General features: G+C 52.4%; 2 protein-coding genes across 8 annotated transcripts; one reads left to right on the forward strand and one right to left on the reverse strand.

Annotated features, from left to right (window-relative positions):
- Positions 1–3,353: 3,353 nt before the first annotated feature.
- PPM1N (protein phosphatase, Mg2+/Mn2+ dependent 1N (putative)) lies at positions 3,354–6,840 on the reverse strand. 6 transcript variants are annotated; one of them, XM_077848391.1, is made up of 5 exons: positions 5,705–6,836; positions 5,048–5,165; positions 4,864–4,969; positions 4,715–4,775; positions 3,477–3,650 (listed from the first exon to the last, which is right to left on the reverse strand). In XM_077848391.1, exons 1-5 carry the CDS (start codon positions 6,617–6,619, stop codon positions 3,612–3,614), a joined length of 1,239 nt encoding a protein of 412 aa, XP_077704517.1. In that variant the 5' UTR covers positions 6,620–6,836; the 3' UTR covers positions 3,477–3,611. The 6 variants fall into 6 exon arrangements, with proteins under 6 accessions (XP_077704511.1, XP_077704517.1, XP_077704520.1 ...); XM_077848396.1 differs by having other exon boundaries at positions 3,508–4,031; positions 4,864–4,949; positions 5,705–6,840; XM_077848386.1 differs by having other exon boundaries at positions 3,508–4,031; positions 5,705–6,832.
- Positions 6,841–7,827: 987 nt separating this feature from the next.
- On the forward strand, positions 7,828–16,416 carry RTN2 (reticulon 2). 2 transcript variants are annotated; one of them, XM_077848403.1, is made up of 10 exons: positions 7,828–8,034; positions 10,082–10,126; positions 10,247–10,717; positions 10,821–11,084; positions 13,663–13,870; positions 14,216–14,354; positions 14,496–14,565; positions 14,684–14,730; positions 15,611–15,669; positions 15,959–16,416. In XM_077848403.1, exons 1-10 carry the CDS (start codon positions 8,001–8,003, stop codon positions 16,038–16,040), a joined length of 1,419 nt encoding a protein of 472 aa, XP_077704529.1. In that variant the 5' UTR covers positions 7,828–8,000; the 3' UTR covers positions 16,041–16,416. The 2 variants fall into 2 exon arrangements, with proteins under 2 accessions (XP_077704529.1, XP_077704534.1); XM_077848408.1 differs by lacking the exons at positions 7,828–8,034; positions 10,082–10,126; positions 10,247–10,717 and adding an exon at positions 11,634–11,766 and having other exon boundaries at positions 10,962–11,084.
- Positions 16,417–20,201: the final 3,785 nt, after the last annotated feature.

Here is a 20,201-nt window from a genome sequence, read left to right on the forward strand (position 1 = left end):
GTGGTTAAAACCCCTGGAACCTCTCCCCACGCACCCCCGCCGTGACTCAGTTTCGCCCGCAGAGGATGGCGGGATCATCCAGCAATAGGAGGGCGCGGAGGCAGGGGCACCCACCCACCTGGTGCTGGCTCCTAGGAACCCCCTCCCCCACGCAGTAGCTTGGGTCTGAGGCCCAAACACCCTCCCAGGCTTCCGCAGCGGGTCCCGCAGGCCCCGCCCATGTGACTCCACTGGTGGCCACTCCCCTCCCGCAGAGCGCCACCTGGCCCGGGTCAGGTACCCTGGGGCTGGATGCCTGGGAAATCATAGGTTCAACGTTCACAAGTGGGTAAACTGAGGCATGAAGGTAAAGGAAGAAATCTGGGCCATAGCCCTCTTGCCTGAGCTCCTGAATCACAGGGGTGCCTAGGTGCAAGGTAGGGGTGTGAAACCAACAATTCACAGGACCCAGCTGACTAGGGGAGAGAACCACCATTCCCAGCCTTTGTTCAAGCCAGGTCCTCTACCTGGATTCAGACCTCCTTCACCTCATCCTTCCAGGCCATGCTCTGACATTAATTCTTCTCTAAATAACTGAGTAATTTTCTCCCCTTTTCTTTTTTTAAAGATTTTATTTATTTATTCATGAGAGACTCAGAGAGAGGCAGAGACAGGCAGAGGGAGAAGCAGGCTCCATGCAGGGAGCTTGATGTGGGACTCGATCCTGGATCAATGCTCTGGGCCAAAGGCAGGCACCAAACCGCTGAGCCACCCAGGCTCCCCTCTTCTGCCCTTTTCTGCCCTACTCTGGGAGAGCTTGAACTCTCCTCCATCTAGGTTATAATTATTTCCCACTGTCTCTCCTAAGCTGTGAGTTCTTTGGGTTCAGGGGTAGCCTTGATCAGTATCTTTTTTTAAAAGATTTTATTTATTTATTCACTAGAGACATAGAGAGGCAGAGACATAGAGGGAGAAAGAAGCAGACTCTCTGAAGGGAGCCTGATGTGGGACTCCATTCCAGGACCCAAGATCTCGACCGGAGCCAAAGGCAGACACTCAACCCCCGAGCCACCCCAGTTCCCCAATTTGATCAGTTTGTGTGCCTCCTTCAATCCAGCTGGGCCCACAACAGCAGTTCAATAGACATTTATCCAACAGAATGAGAACCCCAGTTCCGGAAGATTTTGGGCAACTTTTTTCTCATCCCTGTTGCTCAGCTTTCACATCTGTGAAATAGGAGGGTGAGGGCTAGTCCTTCTGTAGAGGGCTAGCACTTTAGTCAGCAAATTTTCCTATAAAGGTCCAAATAGTAAATATTTCGGGCATATCAGACGTAGGGGCTCTTTCACATATTCCCTTTTTCCTCTGATCCTTTTAAAAGTGTAAAACCATTTTTTAAAAGATTTTATTTATTTATTCATGAGAGACACAGAGAGACAGAGACAAAGACAGAGACAGAAGGAGAGGCAGTCTCCTCACAGGGAGCCTGATGCAGGACTGGATCCCCAGATCCGGGATCACGCCCTGAGTGGAAGGCAGACGCTCAACCACTGAGCCACCCAGGCAGCCCTGTACAAACCATTCTGAGCTCAGGTGCTGTACAACACAGGTAACAGGACCCTTGTGCTAGAGAAAGTGGCATGTGTACACAAGAAGCCTGATCAAGGATCTTTGTGGCAGCAGTGATGTGAAAGCAAAAAATTGGAAAGAGTTTGAATGTCCGTCAAGGGGCACCTGGGTGTCTCAGTTAGTTGAGCATCTGCCTTTGGTTTAGGTCATGATCTCAGGGTCCTGGGGTTGGAGCCCCACATGGGACTGTCTGCTCAGCAGGGAGTCTGCTTCTCCCTCTCCCTCTGCCCCGCCTTCCTGCTCATGCTCTCTGTCTCTCTCAAATAAGTAAATACTAGCTTTTAAAAAAAAATAAACATCCATCAAGAGGAGAATGGATAGCAAAACCATTGTACATTGTACCTTGTCTGCAGTGCTGGGCAGCAGAAAAAAAAAAAAAAAGAGGTGTGTAAACGGCATGAAAGTAGTCTCCAAGGTATCACCGAGGGGAAAAAAGTAACTGCCAAATGATACACGGTATGAAAAATAAATAAATAAATAAATAAATAAAAAGAAAAGAAAAAAAAATCAAGGAAACACCAAAGCTACCACACACTGCCGAGTAAAAGGTCTGGAAAGATCCACTCCAAACTCATTACAGTGGTTACTAATAGGATAGAGAATGGGTATTTGATGGTCATAGACATCTCGAGACATATCAAACTTCATCTTGAAAATACCAGGTTCCGTCCAGCCTCTAGGCTTTTGCACTGACTATTCCTTGTGCCTTGGGACACTCTTCTCTGTGATCTTTGCACTCTTCTCAGAGATCTCCCCGGATCCCCTGTTTAAAACCCCAGGTCGGGGGGATCCCTGGGTGGCTCAGCAGTTTAGCACCTGCCTTTGGCCCAGGGCCCGATCCTGGAGTCCCGGGATCGAGTCCTGCATCTGGCTCCCAGCATGGAGCCTGCTTCTCCCTCTGTCTGTGTCTCTGCCTCTGCCTCTCTCTTTATCATAAATAAATAAATAAATAAATAAATAAATAAATAAATAAATCTTTAAAAAAATAAAAATAAAACCCCAGGTGGGAAATTGAGTGGCTAAGGGGTAGGGAGGAGAAAGACTTTTCATTTTTGTATACCATTTTGTACCCTTTGAATTTTGAATCCAGGGAACTTATTACCCATTCAAAAACAGGGGGGGTGCCTGGGTGGCTCAGTCAGTTGGGCATCTGCCTTTGGCTCAGGTTGTGATCCCGGGGTCCTGGGATCAAGCCCCAAATCCAGCGCCCTGCTCAGCAGGGTGTCTGCTTCACACTCTACCACTCCTCCTACTTGTGTGTGCTCTGTCAAATAAATAAATAAAGTCTTTTTTTTTTTTTAAAAGAATACAATTTAAAAAACAAAGTAGCCCCCCCCAGACATCTTACCACCCTACCCTGTTTTATTTGCCTTAAGACACTTATCAGTATCTGAGATGGTAATATCTGTTTCCTTGTTTGCTGTCTCCCCACACACTAGGAGGTGTGTCCCTCGGGGTGACAGGGATTTCAGTGGTCCCGCCTGGTTGATGGCTGTGAGCAGGGTCTAGCACACAGCAGATGCCCAATACATATCTGCCCCATGACAAGAGAAATAAGGTCTAGGGTTTTTTATACATACATACATACATATATGAAATTTATTTTGAGTTATATCATTAAAATTTAACAGTAAGTCTTCTCTCCTAACTCCCTCCAAACAGATGAAAAAATGAGAAGGGAAGAGAAGGTTATTGAACTGGGTTATCACTCAAGGATCCATTCAGCTTAAAATATTTCAGAAGCATTTGATTTGGTTTGGGGTGGGTTTTTTTTTTCCTTTTAAGTTCAGATGGGTGGAATTTCCCCATAAGACTTTGTGTGAGAGGGAAGTAGGAGAAGGGGAAATAAGCATTCTGGGGTTCCTCCCTCGGGTTGTCTTCCTTCCTCTGGCCTGTGTAGCTGGGGAAGGGGAGTCTTCTTCCTCAGTTCCTTTGAGGCCCTGGCTAGGCACAGGGTCCTCAAAGGGCAACAGCTGTCAGGCCTCCAAGTCCAAGGAAGAGTTTCAGTGGGTGCCAGTGGGCTTTCTGGCCCCAGTTGGGCCCTTTTGTAACAAAGAAGGTGGGAAACGGCTGATAAGAACCTCCCCTTGGTTCTCAGTATCTGCTTCCCTATATTCTGGAAGCACCACTTTTATTTTTCTTTGAGGGGCCGCCATTCCCCATCTGTCCATCAATCCTTCTGGGTTGGGTGGAGTGGACCTCAGCCCCAAGTCCTAGGGGTGGGCATATGACCCCAGCCTGGCCAGTCAGAGACACAGTGACTGATCAGACATGTGGGCCAGTGTGACCAGTGAGAACCAGCCATGGAACCAGAGCTTCCGCTACTGGGAACCTGGTGAATTCTCTCCACTGGGGATGTTGGGCTCCTGGGACATGAGGCTGCTAGAGCTGCAACTGTCTGCTACCTCATGCGGAGATCCTGCCTGGAAATGAAGTCAATGCAGAGAAAATAAAACCAAGAGATGGTTCCTGATATCATCTGAGAACTGGATGTAGTCAATGCCTTATGCCTGAACTCTTCAATTAAGTGACCCAGTAAGTTCCTTGTTTTTCTGTCCCAGGTGGAATTGGGTTTCTGTCGATTACAAATCAAACAATCTTGACAAATACCTCCTTCTGCTGCTGGGGAACTATCAACAATCTCCCCTCCCTCCATTTCCTCCCGGACTCCCACCCCTTGCCTGACTTTATTTGGCTCCACCCACCACCTCTTTGGATAGCTCCAAATTCTTGTAAGCTATCTGGGCCCTACTCACTCATCCAAGACCCTGACCATCCTCACATCCAGGTCTTGGGATTGGTCATAAACATTCCTTGAATTTTTCTGCCTTATTTATGGATGAAAGGGGTGGTGCTTGGGATAATGGGTTGTACAGGCTAATGCAGGGGACACCTTTCTTGGGAAGAGAGGCAGTCTCTTCTCTGCTTCTGCTTCCCCCCTCCTCTACCCCTATCATGTCTAGCACAATGATTCAGGGCCAGGAGTGAGAATTTATTAATATGTCAGGAAAGCCGCTTGTCTCCTCAACTTCTCCAACACTAAAGGAGGTAGGAGGGCTGGGTTACATGCTTCCAAGAGAAACATTCAAGAACATGAAGTCCTTACCTGCCTTTCGTGTCCTGAGGCTTGGTAGAGCTGAGAATAAACTTCAGCAATGACAGCCGCCCTGGAGAGCAGAGAGAGGCCCAGCAGGGGACCCTCCTTCTACTACCCCTCCCCCCATTACACCTCACCACGCCCCCCCCCCCACTCACTTGCAGTGCAGCCCTCCCCCAGGAGGTAAATCTGGGATGTCCTCTGAGGCCAGAGTCCAGAAAACCGTGTTCAGGCTGGGGGGCTCCTGAGCAGAGGAACACAGCGCTGAGAAGGAGGGAAGGATTATGGGGGTGTCCTTGCCCACTGACCACCCCTCCCGCTATGCTCTTGGAGCCTCCTCACCGGCGACCCTGTGGCCCAGGGCTGTGTCCAGCGCTAACTCCTTCCTGATCGCCTCCTCACAAGGCCTGGGGGCCCCGGGGAAGCAGACCAGGATGCAGGTCATGTTGTCCAGGCTGCCCTGGAGAAAGTGGAGAAAAAGGAGCCTGATGGGATGCAGAGCTTCCCAACAATCTCAGCCTTCTAGTGTCCTCCTCCCCAGTCTGGTTAGGGCCGTTTCTCTGATGTCTTGCCCATCTGCCAGTGTAAACCAAGTCCTCTCACCAGGACGGGTCACCTAGACCTCTCACTGTCCTAGCCGCACTCTATCAGAGAACCCTGCCTGCCCCTTCGCCGAGGCTCCTCCCACTCCGCCGTCCTGCTGCTCTTCATAAAGGCGTGAATCAGACCTCAGGACCCACTACTAAATCCCAAGAAAGACCACGCCTTTCTCTCAGGTCCCTCCCACTTACCTATCCATCACTATGGCTTTCGGATCTTGCACAGACAGCCCTCTGTCTCGGCCCCTCCATGTTTTGGCCCTGCCCACTCGGCAGGCCACGCCCTTTACTGAAGCCTAACACCCTCCTGTAGTTCGAGGGAGCCCTACCCTCAAAATCCCTTGCTCCCTAGATCCTTTAAATTCTTCCCCTCAGTGACTCCAAGCCCCGCCCCTAGGACCTTGCACAGACACGTGTCCAATAGCTGCGCGCAGAGAAGCTCCGGGGCCAGGCCCAAGCGGAGGCGCGACGCCACCAGTCCCGCCAGGGCAGCGCCAGACATCGCGTCCCACACACCGTCAGAGGCCAATAGCAGGAACTCGTCCTCAGCCTGGCGAGCCAGGGCGGTGACCTCAGGCTCCGCAGAAACGAGCTGCAGCTCAGGGGGCCTTCCCGGAGCCTCTTTGTAAGCAAAGTCGCCCAGCGCTCGGGATACTGCCAGTGAGCCTTCGAGGCGCCGGCGGCGGATGGTGCCCCCCGCGTTGTGGATGCGCTCGCGTTCCCGGGGCCGGAGGGGCCGATGGTCCTCGGTGCTGAAGGCCACGGCGCCGGCGCGACTCAGCATCGCTCGGGAGTCACCGCAATGCGCCAAGTATAGAAAACGCGGGGAGACTAGCAAAGCCACGGCCGTGGTGCCCCCCGGCTCGCCACGAGGCCAGAGCGCACGCAGGCGTGCGTCCGCGCTCAGGAAGGCTCGGCGTAGCGCCCCGCGCACTCCCTCGGGCTCGCCCGGCGCGGGGCCCAGAGCCTCTAGCACGTGGCCCGGCAGGTGGCGCGCACCGAATAGGGCAGCTCGCGCCCCGCCGTGGCCGTCGAGGACCGCGAAGAATGCCCAGCCTGGGGGTAGCCCGGGCAGCTCGAGCCAAGCGCAGTGCGCGTCCTCCATGTGCGCGCGCCAGCCCTGCACAGCGCTGGCCCCGAAGCGCAAGCCGCAAGACGCCGCCGCACCCCCGTGCGGCCGCTGGACGCATCGCGGCGCGTCCAGGAGCGACCGAGGCCCGTGGTGAGACCTGCGCCCCTCCTCCTCCTCCTCTGCCTCCTGTTTTTTGCAAGCTGGCCAGAGGAGATGCTCCAGCAGGCGGGCAAAGGCAGCCATTCTTCAGCCCTGGGATCAGGACGCCTCCACCCTCTGCACCTACCCCCCCCCAACTCCATTAATCCCCTCCACTGTGAGATTTTAAACCACCTAAATCTCCTTCCTGTACCCTTGACCTGCACTCAAGTCGAGTTACTAGAAGAGATTGGACTCTTGGGGGTCTTCTCTCCTGTACCTTCAAAATGACGTTTGGGGATCTGGGTCACGAAAAAATAGTAGTAAACAGCACTTACCATGCGCTACCACTATTTTACATCATCTCCGATGTACCGAAGAGGAAACTGAGTCATAAAAGAAGTAAAGAGTGTTTCGGAAAGAGCTTTAGAATCCGTGTTCTATACACTGTTAGTTTAGTGTCCTGCCCCCCAACCTCCCCAGTTTCAAAATCTTTAAATCCTTTATTTTTTTCAGTTCGACCGCTCCACTTCTGGGTCTTGCCCTGGGTCTTCGTTTTCTCCGTTTCCAGGTCCCACCCGTGCATTCAACCAACCACACAGCCTCAGACACTCCTAATTTTCAGTCTTAGCTCCGCCCCTTAACTACAGACCCAGTCCCCACATACTGGGGAGCCTGGCCCCCTGCTCTGTAGGTTTCTCCTACCCTCTGGGCTGCGCCCCTTCCCTGCCTGCTCTTTCCTACTTTTTCTAGGCCACGCCTCTACCTTCTCCGTCTTTGACCCCGCCCAACTACCTGCTTAATTCTAACTCAACTTAAGCCCCGCCCGCATCTGAGCTCCTCCCCTTGCCTCAAACTTTCCGTGTAGTTTCTCCCGCCCCCTATCCCACTCCCTCTGGGGTTCTCAGCTCCGACCCCTCCTCAGAGCGGTGGTCTTTACATCCTCTGCTGAATGCCTCCCCTGGCTCCGCCCCAACCCATACTGAGATCCACGCCCTCATTCTAGGCGCGTCCATCCTTCTCCCCCCGAGCCCCTCCCCGGGTCCTACCCTAGGCTCCTCCTCTCTTCCGCTAGAGGCCGCGCCCCGTCCATCAGGCCCCGCCCTTCAGGCCGCCTTCCGCGCCTTTTCCGCCTAGTAGCATAACCTATTAGCCCCGCCCCTTCGTAGAAAGGCCACGCCCCTCCTTGCCCCTTGGTGTTTACCCGCCCCCCGCCCGCTTCTGAGCTCCGCCCGCTGGTCCTCTGGCCCCGCCCCCGGCCCCGCGCTGCAGTGCCTTCCCCACCGCGGCCCCGCCCGCCCCCGCCGAGCGGAGCAGAGGGCGGCGGCGGCGGGTGCTGCTGCTGCTGCTGGAGCGGCCCCGGAGGAGGAGGCGGCGAGGATGGCGGCGGCGTCGTGGGCGCGGCGGAGATGAGCGCCCGCGGCCCCAGGCCCAGGGCGGCGTGGCCGGAGTGGGCGGGGGTCCCGATGCAGGCCCGAGGAGGGCCATGGGGCAGGTCCTGCCGGTCTTCGCCCACTGCAGTGAGTAGGGGGAAGCTCAGGCCTGGTGTGGGGCCCAGAGGCTCGGGTGGGCTCCTCCCCAGTAACCCCTCCGTGCCGGGTCGCGGGAGAATTGGGATGGGGGAGGAGATGAAGGAGACAAAGGAAGCTCTCCCCTCCCCCCGCATTCCAGTGGCGACGGGGGCAGCCTGACCCGGAGGACCTAAGTGAGTCCAGGCGGAGGTGGGGGGCACCGAGGTAACTGGCGAGGGTCGCGCCGGGCTCTAGGATATGGCGCCGGACCCCACCCAGGGATGAGGACGCTCTCCGGGAGCTGTCCCCTCGCCCTGGTGCTGGCCGCAGCCTGCGGGGAGGGGAGTTGAACGGAGGGGTAGAGCCAGGATAAAGAAGAGGGATCCACACTCCACCCCCACTCATCCATCTTCGCATCCCACCTCCGTCTTCTGCCCAGACCCAGAGGCTTCCCCGACCTCGCCCAAATTGTCCAACATCCTGTCCCTTGGAAACAGCTATCCCTGGGTTGGGGCCAGGACTCCTGGGTCCTTACTTGAGCTTTACCACTGATTAGTAGTAACCCTGGAAGACACCCATTATACTCCGGGCCTCCGATTCCCCAGCTGCCAAAACGAGGTGGGGACGGGGGTGGGGGGTGTGCATCTGATTTCAGTTTCCAAGCAGCATTGAGCATCTCCTGTAGGCAAAACCCCAAGCTAGCTTTGAGGGGCTAGGTTCCACAATTGAAAAATGCCTTATCTGATCCTCACGATCTCTGAGATCAGGGCTCTAACAGTCCTGGGCTAACATCTTCTGTCTCACACCCCCGTGGTTCCCGCAGCTGAGAATTTCAACACTCTCAGATCTGGCCACTTGCATGTCCTAGGAGTCCAGATGCCAAAATTCTGAGCATTTGTTATTTCAACATTAAAGGACATCATCCCAGCATCCTAAGATCTTGCCCTTACTTTGGCTTACAAAGGAAGGCCCTACATAATCCCTACTTACCTCTCTCTGCCCTCATCTCCCACCCTTCTTCCTCCCAGTCACTCTATTCCACCTCTCTGTTCCTCAGATTTGCCAAGCATAGTGCCTGTCTCAGGGCCTTTGCACTGGACTTTTTTCTCTGCCTGCAAGACTCTTCCCTAGACACCTGTAGGATTCCTCACTTCATTCAAGTCTCTGCTTAAATATAATCTTATCATAGAAGTCTTCCTGATCCACCTGTCTGAAATAGCATCCTCTCACTTTCACTTCCCTTACCCTGCTTTATTGTTTTCTGCACACTTAGCACCCAGCATCATATATTTGTGTACTGTCTATCTCAACCACGTAGTATAAGCCCTACAAGGCAGGGACTTTGTCTGTTTTGTTCATATTTGTATTCTCAGTCTAAAACAGTGCCTGGTACATAGTAGGTGTTCAATAAAAGGTTTTTGAAAGAATAACTGATTGAAGCCTCCTAAAATTCCTAATTTGAAGACTCTAAGATTAAGATTCCTGGATTTGAGGGGCACCTGGATGGCTCAGTGGTTGAGCTTCTGCCTTTGGCTCAGTCATGATTCCGGGGTCCTGGGATTGATTCCAGCATTGGGCTCCCTTCAGGGAGCCTGCTTCTCCCTCTGCCAATGTTTCTGCCTCTCTCTCTGTGTCTCTCATGAATAAATAAAATCTTTATTTTTAATTTTTATTTATTTGTGATAGTCACAGAGAGAGAGAGGCAGAGACACAGGCAGAGGGAGAAGCAGGCTCCATGCACCAGGAGCCCGACGTGGGATTCGATCCCTGGTCTCCAGGATCGCGCCCTGGGCCAAAGGCAGGCGCCAAACCACTTCGCCACCCAGGGATCCCAATAAAATCTTTAAAAACAAAATCCCTGGATTTGAGCTTATAAGGGTGAACTTCTGATAGCACTATAGTAAGGTTTTACAGTCTGTAGAATGTTCTAAAGGTCCTGTGATTCAACTATTCTAAGATTCCTTAATTCGGACCGTCCAAGTTTCCAGGACTGGCACACTTCTGTGATTCCGACAGTCTAAGCTTCTAAGAATCTTCGATTCTTTCCTTCTCGCAGAAGAAGCTCCGTCTACAGCCTCCTCTACCCCTGACTCCACAGAAGGTAAGTGGAGGGGGAGGATGTGAGAGTGAGCCTTGAAGGGGCTCACAGCTGGGCCGGGGGGTTGAAGAGAGGGTCAGGGTCCCACTTAGAGTAGCTCATACCCTCCTTTGCTCACTGCAGGAGGGAATGACGACTCAGATTTTCGGGAGCTTCACACAGCCCGAGAATTCTCAGAGGACGAGGAGGAAGAGACCACGTCGCAGGACTGGGGTACCCCTCGGGAGCTGACCTTCTCCTACATCGCCTTCGATGGTGTGGTGGGCTCTGGGGCCCGCCGGGATTCAGCTGCCCGCCGCCCCCGACCCCAGGGCCGCTCAGTCTCTGAACCGCGAGACCCGCCCCCTCAGCCTGGCCTGGGCGACAGTTTGGAGAGTATCCCCAGCCTGAGCCAATCCCCGGAACCTGGGCGCCGCAGTGGCCCTGAAACTGCCCCTCCGGCCGGACGCCCCCTGGAGGACCTAGGGCTCCAGCTGGACCAGCTGGGCTGGGCGGCCCGGGGAGCGGGGTCCGGAGAAGACTCTGCCACAAGTAGCTCCACCCCACTGGAGGACGAGGAGCCCGACGGCTCGGAGGCTGGAGAGGCTGGGAAAGGTGAGATGTCAGAGGTGCTGGGACCGAAGCCACAGGGTGGGTGGTCTTTCCTCAGGGCAGCTGCAAGGTGAAAACTCACGGCCTTCTCTTTCTAACGCGCCAGAACTGGACCTACAACTCGGACTCCCTCAGTCCTTACCGCCGCCGTCGGAAGTCTTGACTCCGCAGCCCAGCCCGGGCTCTGGAACCCCTCAGGCGGGTACCCCGTCCCCACCCCGATCCCGGGATTCGAACTCTTGGCCTGATGAGCCCTCCCCGGACCAGAAGGAGGAAGAGCCGCGGGGGCATCTGGAGCAGGAGCCAATCACGGGGCAGTGCCTCGATAGCACGGACCAATCAGAATTCACACTGGAACCACTCCTTCTAGGTAATGTGCGTGAGTGAAGGTGCTCCTTTGGACCACAGCGAAAGTGGGAGGGTCGGCATTTAAAGGGACCCACCTCGCGAAGGAAGTGAGGATCCTGGAAAGAGAAGGTATTGCCATTGGCTAGATATAAACTCCGCCCTTTTAGGCAAATTTTCCCGTTATCGAAGATTGCCATTGGCTTTTTATATAGTTGTCCCTCCCACGTTGAGACTTGAGCCCTCCTTTGAGCATTACGATTGGCTAGTGGCTAAAAAAAAAAATTCCCCTTTTGGGGTGCTCCTCCTAGAGGCTGCTTTTGGACAGGACAGATCCCCGAAAAAATAACTGCTGTCTTCTGGTTGTGGCCATGGGACATTAATAAGTAAACTCTGCGCCTTTTTGAAACGCTCCTCTGCCCTGACCGCATCCGTTGGCCCGTTGCAAACAGACCCCACCTTCCTCTAAAATACGCTTAGCCTCCACGAATGGCCGTGGGTTGATTACAGACAGCACTGCCTTTGGGTGTTTACAAAGAAAGCCACCCCTTTCTGGAACTGTCCCCACCTCTAGGGAGAGCCATTGGCTGGGTACAAAGGGGCCCCGCCCCCTACTCCCTCCCTCCGAGTTCCACCGAAGCGGGCAAAATCCCTGAGAAGTAGCGGTGTCCGCAGCCTCTCACTTGGAGCCGAGATGGGGAGTAAAGGTGGGCTTGCGGAGCGGGCTGGTGGGACGGGGTTGGGGAACGGCGTCAATGGGTCCAGATTCTCTCTTATGCCCCTCAAATCTGCGGGTATGTTTCCTACTGGTCCCAGATTCCCTGGAGCTGCCGGCGGAGGCTGGGGGTGTGTGGGGGTGTCTAGAGAGGGAGTGGAGGGAGCACGGGGTCCCCTCTCCCCCGAGCGGAGGTTTTGGGGCCTGAGAGCAGGGAGGCCCCCTTCCCCCAGCCTCAGGCCCAGGCGGCGCTGTCACTCAGGACCTGGACAGGCCAGCACAGCTGTGGGCCAGGCCCCCTCCCCCCAGCGTGCCTAAACTTAGCCCCCGCCTAAGACGACCCGGCCCCTCCCCCACCAGTTGGCACAGGCCCTGGGGAGCCTGCAAGGGAGGGCCCTGCATTGCGGGTAGGGGGAGGCCTGCCCTAGTTAGAGATAGATGGGAGGACGTGTTATCAGGATACAGAAGTGAGGAGAGTCAGACTCTGAGGGGGATCAGTTTGGAAGGGTCAGAATTTGATCCAAGTGAGGGTCAGAGGGTGGAGCATCTGGAAGGGTATTGGGCTCCTGGTTCAGGTCTCAGATGGGATCACATTATTGGGAAGGCCGTTAACATTTAGATGGGCAAAATGAAACGTTGGAGGGGCACCTGGCTGACTCAGTGGGTAGAGCATACGACTCTTGATCTCCAGTGGTGAGTTCAAGCCCCAGGTTGCACATAGAGCCCCCCTCCACCCCCCAAAAAATGAAGCATTAGAGTCTGGAGGTCAGGGCTCAGGGTGGGCTTGTGAGGCAAATTTAGCATCTCAGAAAGGAGTCAGAAATTTGAATCAAGGCTTAGAAAGGAGGATTTTTTTTTTTTTTGAGGATGGTATTTTTAATACATTTAGGACTTAGAAGAGTGTGCTGGTGGGAGTATCAAGAAGATACCACTTTACACTTGTCAGGTTGGCAAAAACTGAAAAGAACAATAACACCCATTATCAGGCAGGATGTGAGAAAAGATCACTCTCAAATTGCTCATGGAAATGAAAATTGTTAATAGTTCTGCTCGTAAGCAATCTGATAATACTAAGGACATTCAGAAATACAGGACTAGTCCACCTGGCCATTTCACGTCTGGGATTCTATCTCAGAAATAGAACCTCCCTGCAGGGAGGTAAGAATATCTATAGAAGGCTGGTGCTTACAGCACTGTTGAGGAATGGGGGTTAAGAAACCAAATGAATGACCCAGCAATAGATAAATGTTGAATGAAACGAACGATGGTACAGCCACACTACAGAATACTGTGGAACCCTTATAAAGAATGAATTAAGAGGGATGCCTGGGTGGCTCAGTGGGTTGGGTGTCTCTGCCTTCGGCTCGGGTCATGATCCCAGGGTCCTAGGATCAATCTTGCATCAGGCTCCTTGCTCAGCAGGGAGATTGCTTCTCCCTCTGCCTGTCACTCCCTCTGTTTGTGCTCTCTCTCTTTCTCTGACAAATGAATAAATAAAATCTTAAAAAAAAAATGAATGAATTAAGAGCTATTCCAACTGACGAGGAAGGAATTCTAGGAGGGAAAAGAGTAGGACGTGCATGATGCAGAAAAGTGTATATATGATTCTATTTTTCATAAGCAATGACCAAAAATTGCATCCACACATACTCTATGGGCAGGACTGAGATTAAGGGAATTTGCTAGATGGTTAACTTGGGCTTTCCAGGAGAAGAGGGGAAGCAGCTCGGAATAAAAGAAGATAACTAGAAATTGGGAAATTGAGTTCAGGTGCAGGCCAGGTGTGTTCAAGAAGTCAAGGTTCAGCCCTGAGACAGGAAGCAGAAGGTCAAGAGATCAGTCAGGCCAGGTCCAAAGCCCAGACTGATGGTCCCCTCTCCCTCCACAGTGGCGGACCTGCTGTACTGGAAGGACACAAGGACGTCAGGAGTGGTCTTCACAGGCCTCATGGTCTCCCTGCTCTGCCTCCTGCACTTTAGCATCGTGTCCGTGACCGCCCATGTGGCCCTGTTGCTGCTCTGTGGCACCATCTCTCTCAGGGTTTACCGAAAAGTGCTGCAGGCCGTGCACCGGGGGGATGGTGCCAACCCCTTCCAGTGAGAACCCCTGGCCCCTAACCTTGACCTCTGTCTAGACCTCAGTGTTGACCAAATGGGTGGTGTGGCCCTTGAACTCCAACCAGGCACAACTCACATTGACCATGACCCACCCTGTTCTTGTTTCTGACTCCAACCCGACTCTGACCCCGATTTCCAGCCCTAACCTCTCTGATTCTAACCTCTTACCCTTAATCCTTGACCTCATCTCTTGCCCCTGACCTTGACCCTAGGCCACTACACCTGGCCTCCTCACACCCCTAGTTATTGCTCATGTCCCAGACACACCCCTCAGACTGGGCTGGTCCACACAGTGAGGTGCCTGACACCTCTTTGTCGTCCCAGGGCCTATCTGGATGTGGACCTGACCCTGACTCGGGAGCAGATGGAACGTTTGTCCCAGCAGATCGCGTCCCGAGTGGTCTCTATGGCCATCCAGCTGCGGCATTTCTTCCTGGTAGAAGACCTCGTGGACTCCCTCAAGGTGCCCCCGAAACCCCCACTGCCCTCCTGGGTTCCCAGCTTTCACCTTGCTGCCCCTGGGGGGTAGGAGGGCCATTGCTGGGTAAGGTCACAGCCTGGGGACTGCCCTGCGGGCTCTGCTGACACTGACCCTCACCTCCAGCTGGCCCTTCTCTTCTACATCTTGACCTTCGTGGGTGCCGTCTTCAACGGTTTGACGCTTCTCATTCTGGGTGAGCTGGGAAACCTGTGGGTGGGGAGGTGGGTCACTGGGGTTTGGTGGGGGACAAGGTTCTAGATGGAACTGTTAATCTCTTGGGAGAACCCTGATCCCCATTTCTGTACTTACAGGAGTGATCGGTTTATTCACTGTCCCCTTGCTGTACCGGCAACACCAGGTGGGTGTGACAGGCCCTCCATTGGCAGTGTCCCAGCAAACACAGGTGGTCTGACTCCTCCCTCGCCCCCCACCACAGCCAGTGTCCTACTGACAGATGTCCCAGCCAGGCACAGGTGGTCTGCCTACGGCCCCTCCTCAACACAGCTAGAGTAGAACGGATATGTTTCAACAGCCAGAGATAATAAGCATTTTGATTGGGGTCCCCTTAGCAGAGCCAGGATCCTATTGACACGCCCCAACCCAAGGCAGGAGGACTAACCGATGCTTTCACCCCCAAACTGCCAGGGACTGACATCTCGGTCAACCTTGGGTGGGATGGCTGTGGCCCAGAACACTGAGAGAACCGAGGCCAACTGCCATATATCCTATCTGGAGACAGGCAGATGGACTGACATTCCCTTTCCCGGCACAGCTGAGAGCCAAATGATACACATGTCTGCCAGAGATAGTACTAACTCCCTCACATGCTGGAATCATCAAGACTCTCAAAGGCGGTCACACTGTGATTTAAACTAGTATTTAAGTCAATCCACGCAGCGACTTGACAACCAACCCCGATGCCCCATACTCTCACCCGACTCACACACAGACACATGCACGTACAACTCACTCGAAGATTAATAGTCATTCCCGGGAAACAGACTTACTGGCAATTTCCTGCGTGTCTACCCGACATCATTCCCCACGCAGAGCTCGGCCCGACCGACTGACACCTCAGCTTGAACTTCTGACTTTCAAGGGTATTTTATTAGGCTTGGAGTCGAAGGTCCAGTGGTGGGCCACTCTCCCCAATTGCTCATTTGGAGGTGGGAGAGGAAGCAACCTCCTGAATGAATCCGGAAGAAGCTCTCAAATCTCTCCTTTTTGGTCTTTTCCAGGCCCAGATGGACCAGTATGTGGGATTGGTGACCAATCAGTTGAGCCACATCAAAGCTAAGTAAGGGCATGGGATGGAGATGGATGGGATGGGGGGGGGGGGTAAGCTTAGGAACTTTTTCCCGGATATTATCTATCCCTAAATTTCTTGGGGTTAATGTCCCCTCCTCAAAAAAATTTCAACGCAGGCCATTAGGTGGAGGGCAAGGACTGGCTCGGGGCACTCAGCTTGCCCGCACACACACACACACACACACACACACCCCGCCCCCCATCCAGATTTCCCCCTAGTTCTTAGATTCCTATGGGTCTCTTGCCCCACCTCATGACTCCACTTGTTTCTCCCTCAGGATCCGAGCTAAGATCCCAGGGTCCGGAGCCCTCGCCTCGGCAGCAGCTGCAGTCTCTGGATCCAAAGCCAAAGCCGAATGAAAGGGGTGTCTCTGCCCTCGGGACGCCTGCCCCCATCCCCTGCAGCCCTCTGCCCAACTCCATCTCCCTTCCGTCCCCGCCCGCCCTCCGCCTCCGCCCGAGCCATTTCCTGAGCGGCCAGGACTACATCTCCCAAGAGGCTCTGCTCTAGGAGTCCCGGAAAGGCGAGGCACCTTTGGCCGTGGCGCCTGCTGGGACTTGTAGTCGCCTAGATAGGCCACCCGCCCTGCACTTCCGTGACCCCGCCGCTGGAGGCGCCGTGAGAGATTGGTGTCTCCTGGACGCCACTAGCCCCAAAGCCAGGGCTTTGCATGGGGCCCAGGGGAGGCCTGAGCTTGGATTTACACTGTAATAAAGACTCCTGTGGAAAACCCAAGGCCTCCTGTGCTTCCAGCCTCCTCCAGCTTTCACCTTCCTGCACCGAAAAGCACCTAAGTGGTATTCACGGAGGAACCTTCCCCAGCCTTCCAGAAGAAGCTCCCTCGTAATCTGTTTATATTATGAAATGATCGAGGGGAAGATGCTGAGAGACCCTCTGTCCCAGGGCTAGTTTGACGGCAACTTTCCATGCCTCTGCCCAAGGCAGACATCACTAGTCGATCCCCGCACCCTACCTGCCAGGCAGCCCTCTCACCTGAGCCCCAGACCCATGCCCACCTGCCTTCTGGACAACTCCCTCCACAAACATGTCCACACCTTTTATTGCCCTACCTGATTTCCAGCTCAGGGATATCCCCTATGCCACTTTGTCACCAGGCAAGAGACCTCTTTACAGCCCTAGATTCCTACTTCCTCAGCCCCAACACCTAATAAGTCAGGAAGCCACGGCTATTCTCTTTCTCAAATGTCCTCATCCAACCACCTCTTTCTATCTACTTGCCTTGGGACCAAGTAAAGGGCCTCATGGCTTTTCTGGGCCTCAGATTCCAAAACCAAGGGACAAGGAGGCAGGAAACTGGGTGCTAATGACCCAGAGACCTGGATTTGAATCCTGGCTTCACTACCTCTTGGCCATGTGACCTTGAGCAAGTGACTTCACTTCCTTTTTTTTTTTTTTTTTTAAGGATTTTATTTATTTATTCATGATAGACACACACAGGGAGAGGCAGAGATATAGGCAGAGGGAGAAGCAGGCTCCCTGCAGGGAGCCTGATGTGGGACTTCATCCCAGGACCCTGGGATCATGACCTAAGCCAAAGGCAGATACTGGACCATTGAGCCACCCAGGTATCCGGTAATTTCACCTCTTGAAGCCTCAGTTTCCTCAAATGGAAAACTGTCATCATAACTGTGTGGACTTGTAAAACCCTTGGTGCAGGGCCTAGCACACACTAAATGCCCAGTAAACAGAAGCTGCTTGTGAGCTATGACATTGTTTCCCCGAATCTCAGTCATTCCCTCATTAACCTTCATGATCTTTCTATCACCCATTCTGCTTTTCATCTAATATTTTTCTTTAAATCGGTTAATTAAAAAGAAAACAAATGTCTTTTAAAAATATTTTTTTTATTTAATTTTTTGAGGGAGAGCATAAGCGAGCGGAGGGAAGGGAGAAGCAGGCTCCTCACTGAGCAGAGAGCCTGATGCAGGACTCGATCCTAAGATCCTGAGATCATGACCTGAGCTGAAGGCAGACACTTAACCGATTGAGGCACCCAGGTGCCCTGAAAACAAATGTCTTTAAAAAAAAAAAATTATTTCACGTCTATGGAAGTATCACTTGCTAGAAATAGAAGGTAACAGTAAAAATAAACACAAAAGTATTAACATTTAAACGGTTTGTTCGTGCATCACCTAAAATCATCTCACTTGCCGCTAGAGACGTATGTCACATTTTAGGAGATAGATAATGATGTTGCAGGACTAGTAGTTACAGCCCCGGTCTTTGTGTGTAGGGGTTGCCTAGCAGCAGCTATGTAACAAAAAAGAAGAAAAGAAAAAGAAAGAGAGAGCTTAAGGGGGCTTCGCTTGAATCTAGACCTGCTAAGCAGGGACCATGTTCTCCATTTCCAAATTTAAAAATAATGAGATTTCCTAAATATGTTTTTATTCACACTTTCCATAAGATAGTGTCGCTTTGTAATGAAGAATGGAAGACGGTGTCTGGCTTGCTTAGTGGAGCTTCTATTCTTGATCTCAGGGTTGTGAGTTGGAGCCCCGCATTGGGTGTAGAGATTACTTCAAAGTAAAATTAACTACAACAACAAAAAAAACCTATAAAAAATGAATGGAGAAAGAGGGACTGGTTGAAATTATGGGTTGGGGCACTTGGGTGGCTCAGTTGAATGTCTGCCTTTGGCTCAAGTCATGATCCCAGGGTCCTGGGATCGAGCCCCACATCCGGCTCCCTGCGGGGAGCCTGCTTCTCCCTCTGCCTATGTCTCTGCCTCTCTCTGTGTGTCTCTCGTGAATAAATAAATAAAAATCTTTAAAAAATAATTATGGGTCCAAGAATGGTTAAAGCCCCCAAGCCCATCCTTAGCACCCTTACAAGAATCTAAAAACAGGTTGGAGTTTGAAACAACCTTTAGGGAGTGCACCCCAGAGTTTTATATCCATCTGCTCATTTTGATTCCTCCACAACTGGAATCAGTTGTACTAATCTTGTTTTCCAGATGAGGAAATCGAGGCTCAGAGAAGCATGGTCTTATATCCATCCTACAAACATTTACCAAGCATATGCTAAGTTCTCAAGCTCTCTTTAGGCAGTAGGGACTCAGAAATAAACCAAAACAAAGTCCATAGTGTAATGGAACTGATATTCTAGTGGGAACAGACAGACCATAAGCCAACAGGCATAGAATATGGTAACTGGTGATCAGAAGTGGAGAAAAGCCCATCAGGGTAAGGGGATAGAGTGCCAGGACTTGCTATTTTAATTTTTTAAGGTTTTATTTATTTATTCATGAGAGACACACACAGAGAGAGGCAGAGACATAGGAAGAAGCAGGTTCCCCATGAGGAGCCTGATGTGGGACTTGATCCCAGGACTCAAGATCAAGCCCTGAGCGGAAGGCAGATGCTCGACCACTAAGTCACTCAGGCGTCCCCAGGACTTGCTATTTTAAACTGAGTGGTCAAAGAAGACCTCACCAGGTGGTGGTATTTGAGCAGAGGCCAGAGCGATGGAAGGCAGTGAGTCAGTGGACATGTGGAGGAAAGGAGATTCAGGCAGGAGGATCAGCAAACACAAAGGCCCTGGGAAAGAACCATGCCTGGTGTGTGCAGCAGGAGATCTGTATTCCAGATGCCAAAAAAATGAGGACAGCAGATTAGGAGATGGGGTCAGAGGAATGAAGGAACTACAATATAGAGATTTTTAAAGGCTGTGGTGAGAACTTTGACTTTTATTCTGAGATGGGAGCCCTGGGTAGGTTTCATGTGGTCCAGAACGAGTGACTTAAATTATAAAAGGGTCACTTTTTTGTATTAACAATTACGATGGCACAGGTTTGATTCCCCCAGGTGAATGGGTCGTGTAGACCAGGGTACGGTACTAATCTGCTTCTAAGCCTAGATTTCCTTGGCCATAAGATATAGGTGCCTAAATTGATTACCTCTAGTGTCTTAAGCTCAACGGGTACAGAATTTCTGTCATCCCGTGGCCTAGGACAGTGCCTGGGACTCAGTAGGCGCTCAATAAATATTTGAAAGAACCCTGGACTCTGTAGGTCGGTGAAGTTCCACAAATGAACAGCAGGTGTCGCACCAGCCCCATAACCGCCTACCCGGAGTCCGCGGGGCTGGGTTTCATCAAACTCTAGCAGGAACTCGCTCACTCGAATTCGGATTTTTTTTTTTTTTTTCAGGGAACGGGCTTCTGAAAGCCGACTTATGAGTTTCTCCTCCTAAAAAAAAAAAAAAACCAAACTTCTCACTTGGATAAGGGGACTTCGGGCCCTTTAACAGCTAGAGGCGACTGGGTCCTGTCCCTGTCCCAGAATGCGCGGCGCTATGCAAATGAAGATGGTTTCCAAAGCGAGGATGATTCATACCATGCTAGAAAAAAGGTAACATTTTGGAAGGATATATGTCGTAGTTGGGGAGAATTTATAGATATCAGAGCCGACAATCTCACACCCTCCCAAACTGTACGACCATAATTGTAAAAAGATAGCGATTTCTGAGTTTTATATAGCTGTGTGGAGAGAGGCAAGCCTT

The sequence above is a fragment of the Canis aureus genome, chromosome 1, assembly GCF_053574225.1.
Source record: "Canis aureus isolate CA01 chromosome 1, VMU_Caureus_v.1.0, whole genome shotgun sequence".
Taxonomy (NCBI): domain Eukaryota; kingdom Metazoa; phylum Chordata; class Mammalia; order Carnivora; family Canidae; genus Canis; species Canis aureus.

What these genes read in the sequence shown, in the direction of transcription:
- PPM1N (XM_077848385.1), bottom strand. Translation starts at nt 6,619, where the DNA reads ATGGCTGCCTTTGCCCGCCTGCTGGAGCATCTCCTCTGGCCAGCTTGC. An exon ending in TGGACACGTGTCTGTGCAAG is followed by an intron (nt 5,166 to 5,704) that starts GTCCTAGGGGCG and finishes CACTTTCTCCAG; the next exon opens with GGCAGCCTGGACAACATGAC. An exon ending in CCTGGGCCACAGGGTCGCCG is followed by an intron (nt 4,970 to 5,047) that starts GTGAGGAGGCTC and finishes CCTCCTTCTCAG; the next exon opens with CGCTGTGTTCCTCTGCTCAG.
- RTN2 (XM_077848403.1), top strand. Translation starts at nt 8,001, where the DNA reads ATGGGGCAGGTCCTGCCGGTCTTCGCCCACTGCA. An exon ending in TACCCCTGACTCCACAGAAG is followed by an intron (nt 10,127 to 10,246) that starts GTAAGTGGAGGG and finishes TGCTCACTGCAG; the next exon opens with GAGGGAATGACGACTCAGAT. An exon ending in GGCTGGAGAGGCTGGGAAAG is followed by an intron (nt 10,718 to 10,820) that starts GTGAGATGTCAG and finishes CTAACGCGCCAG; the next exon opens with AACTGGACCTACAACTCGGA.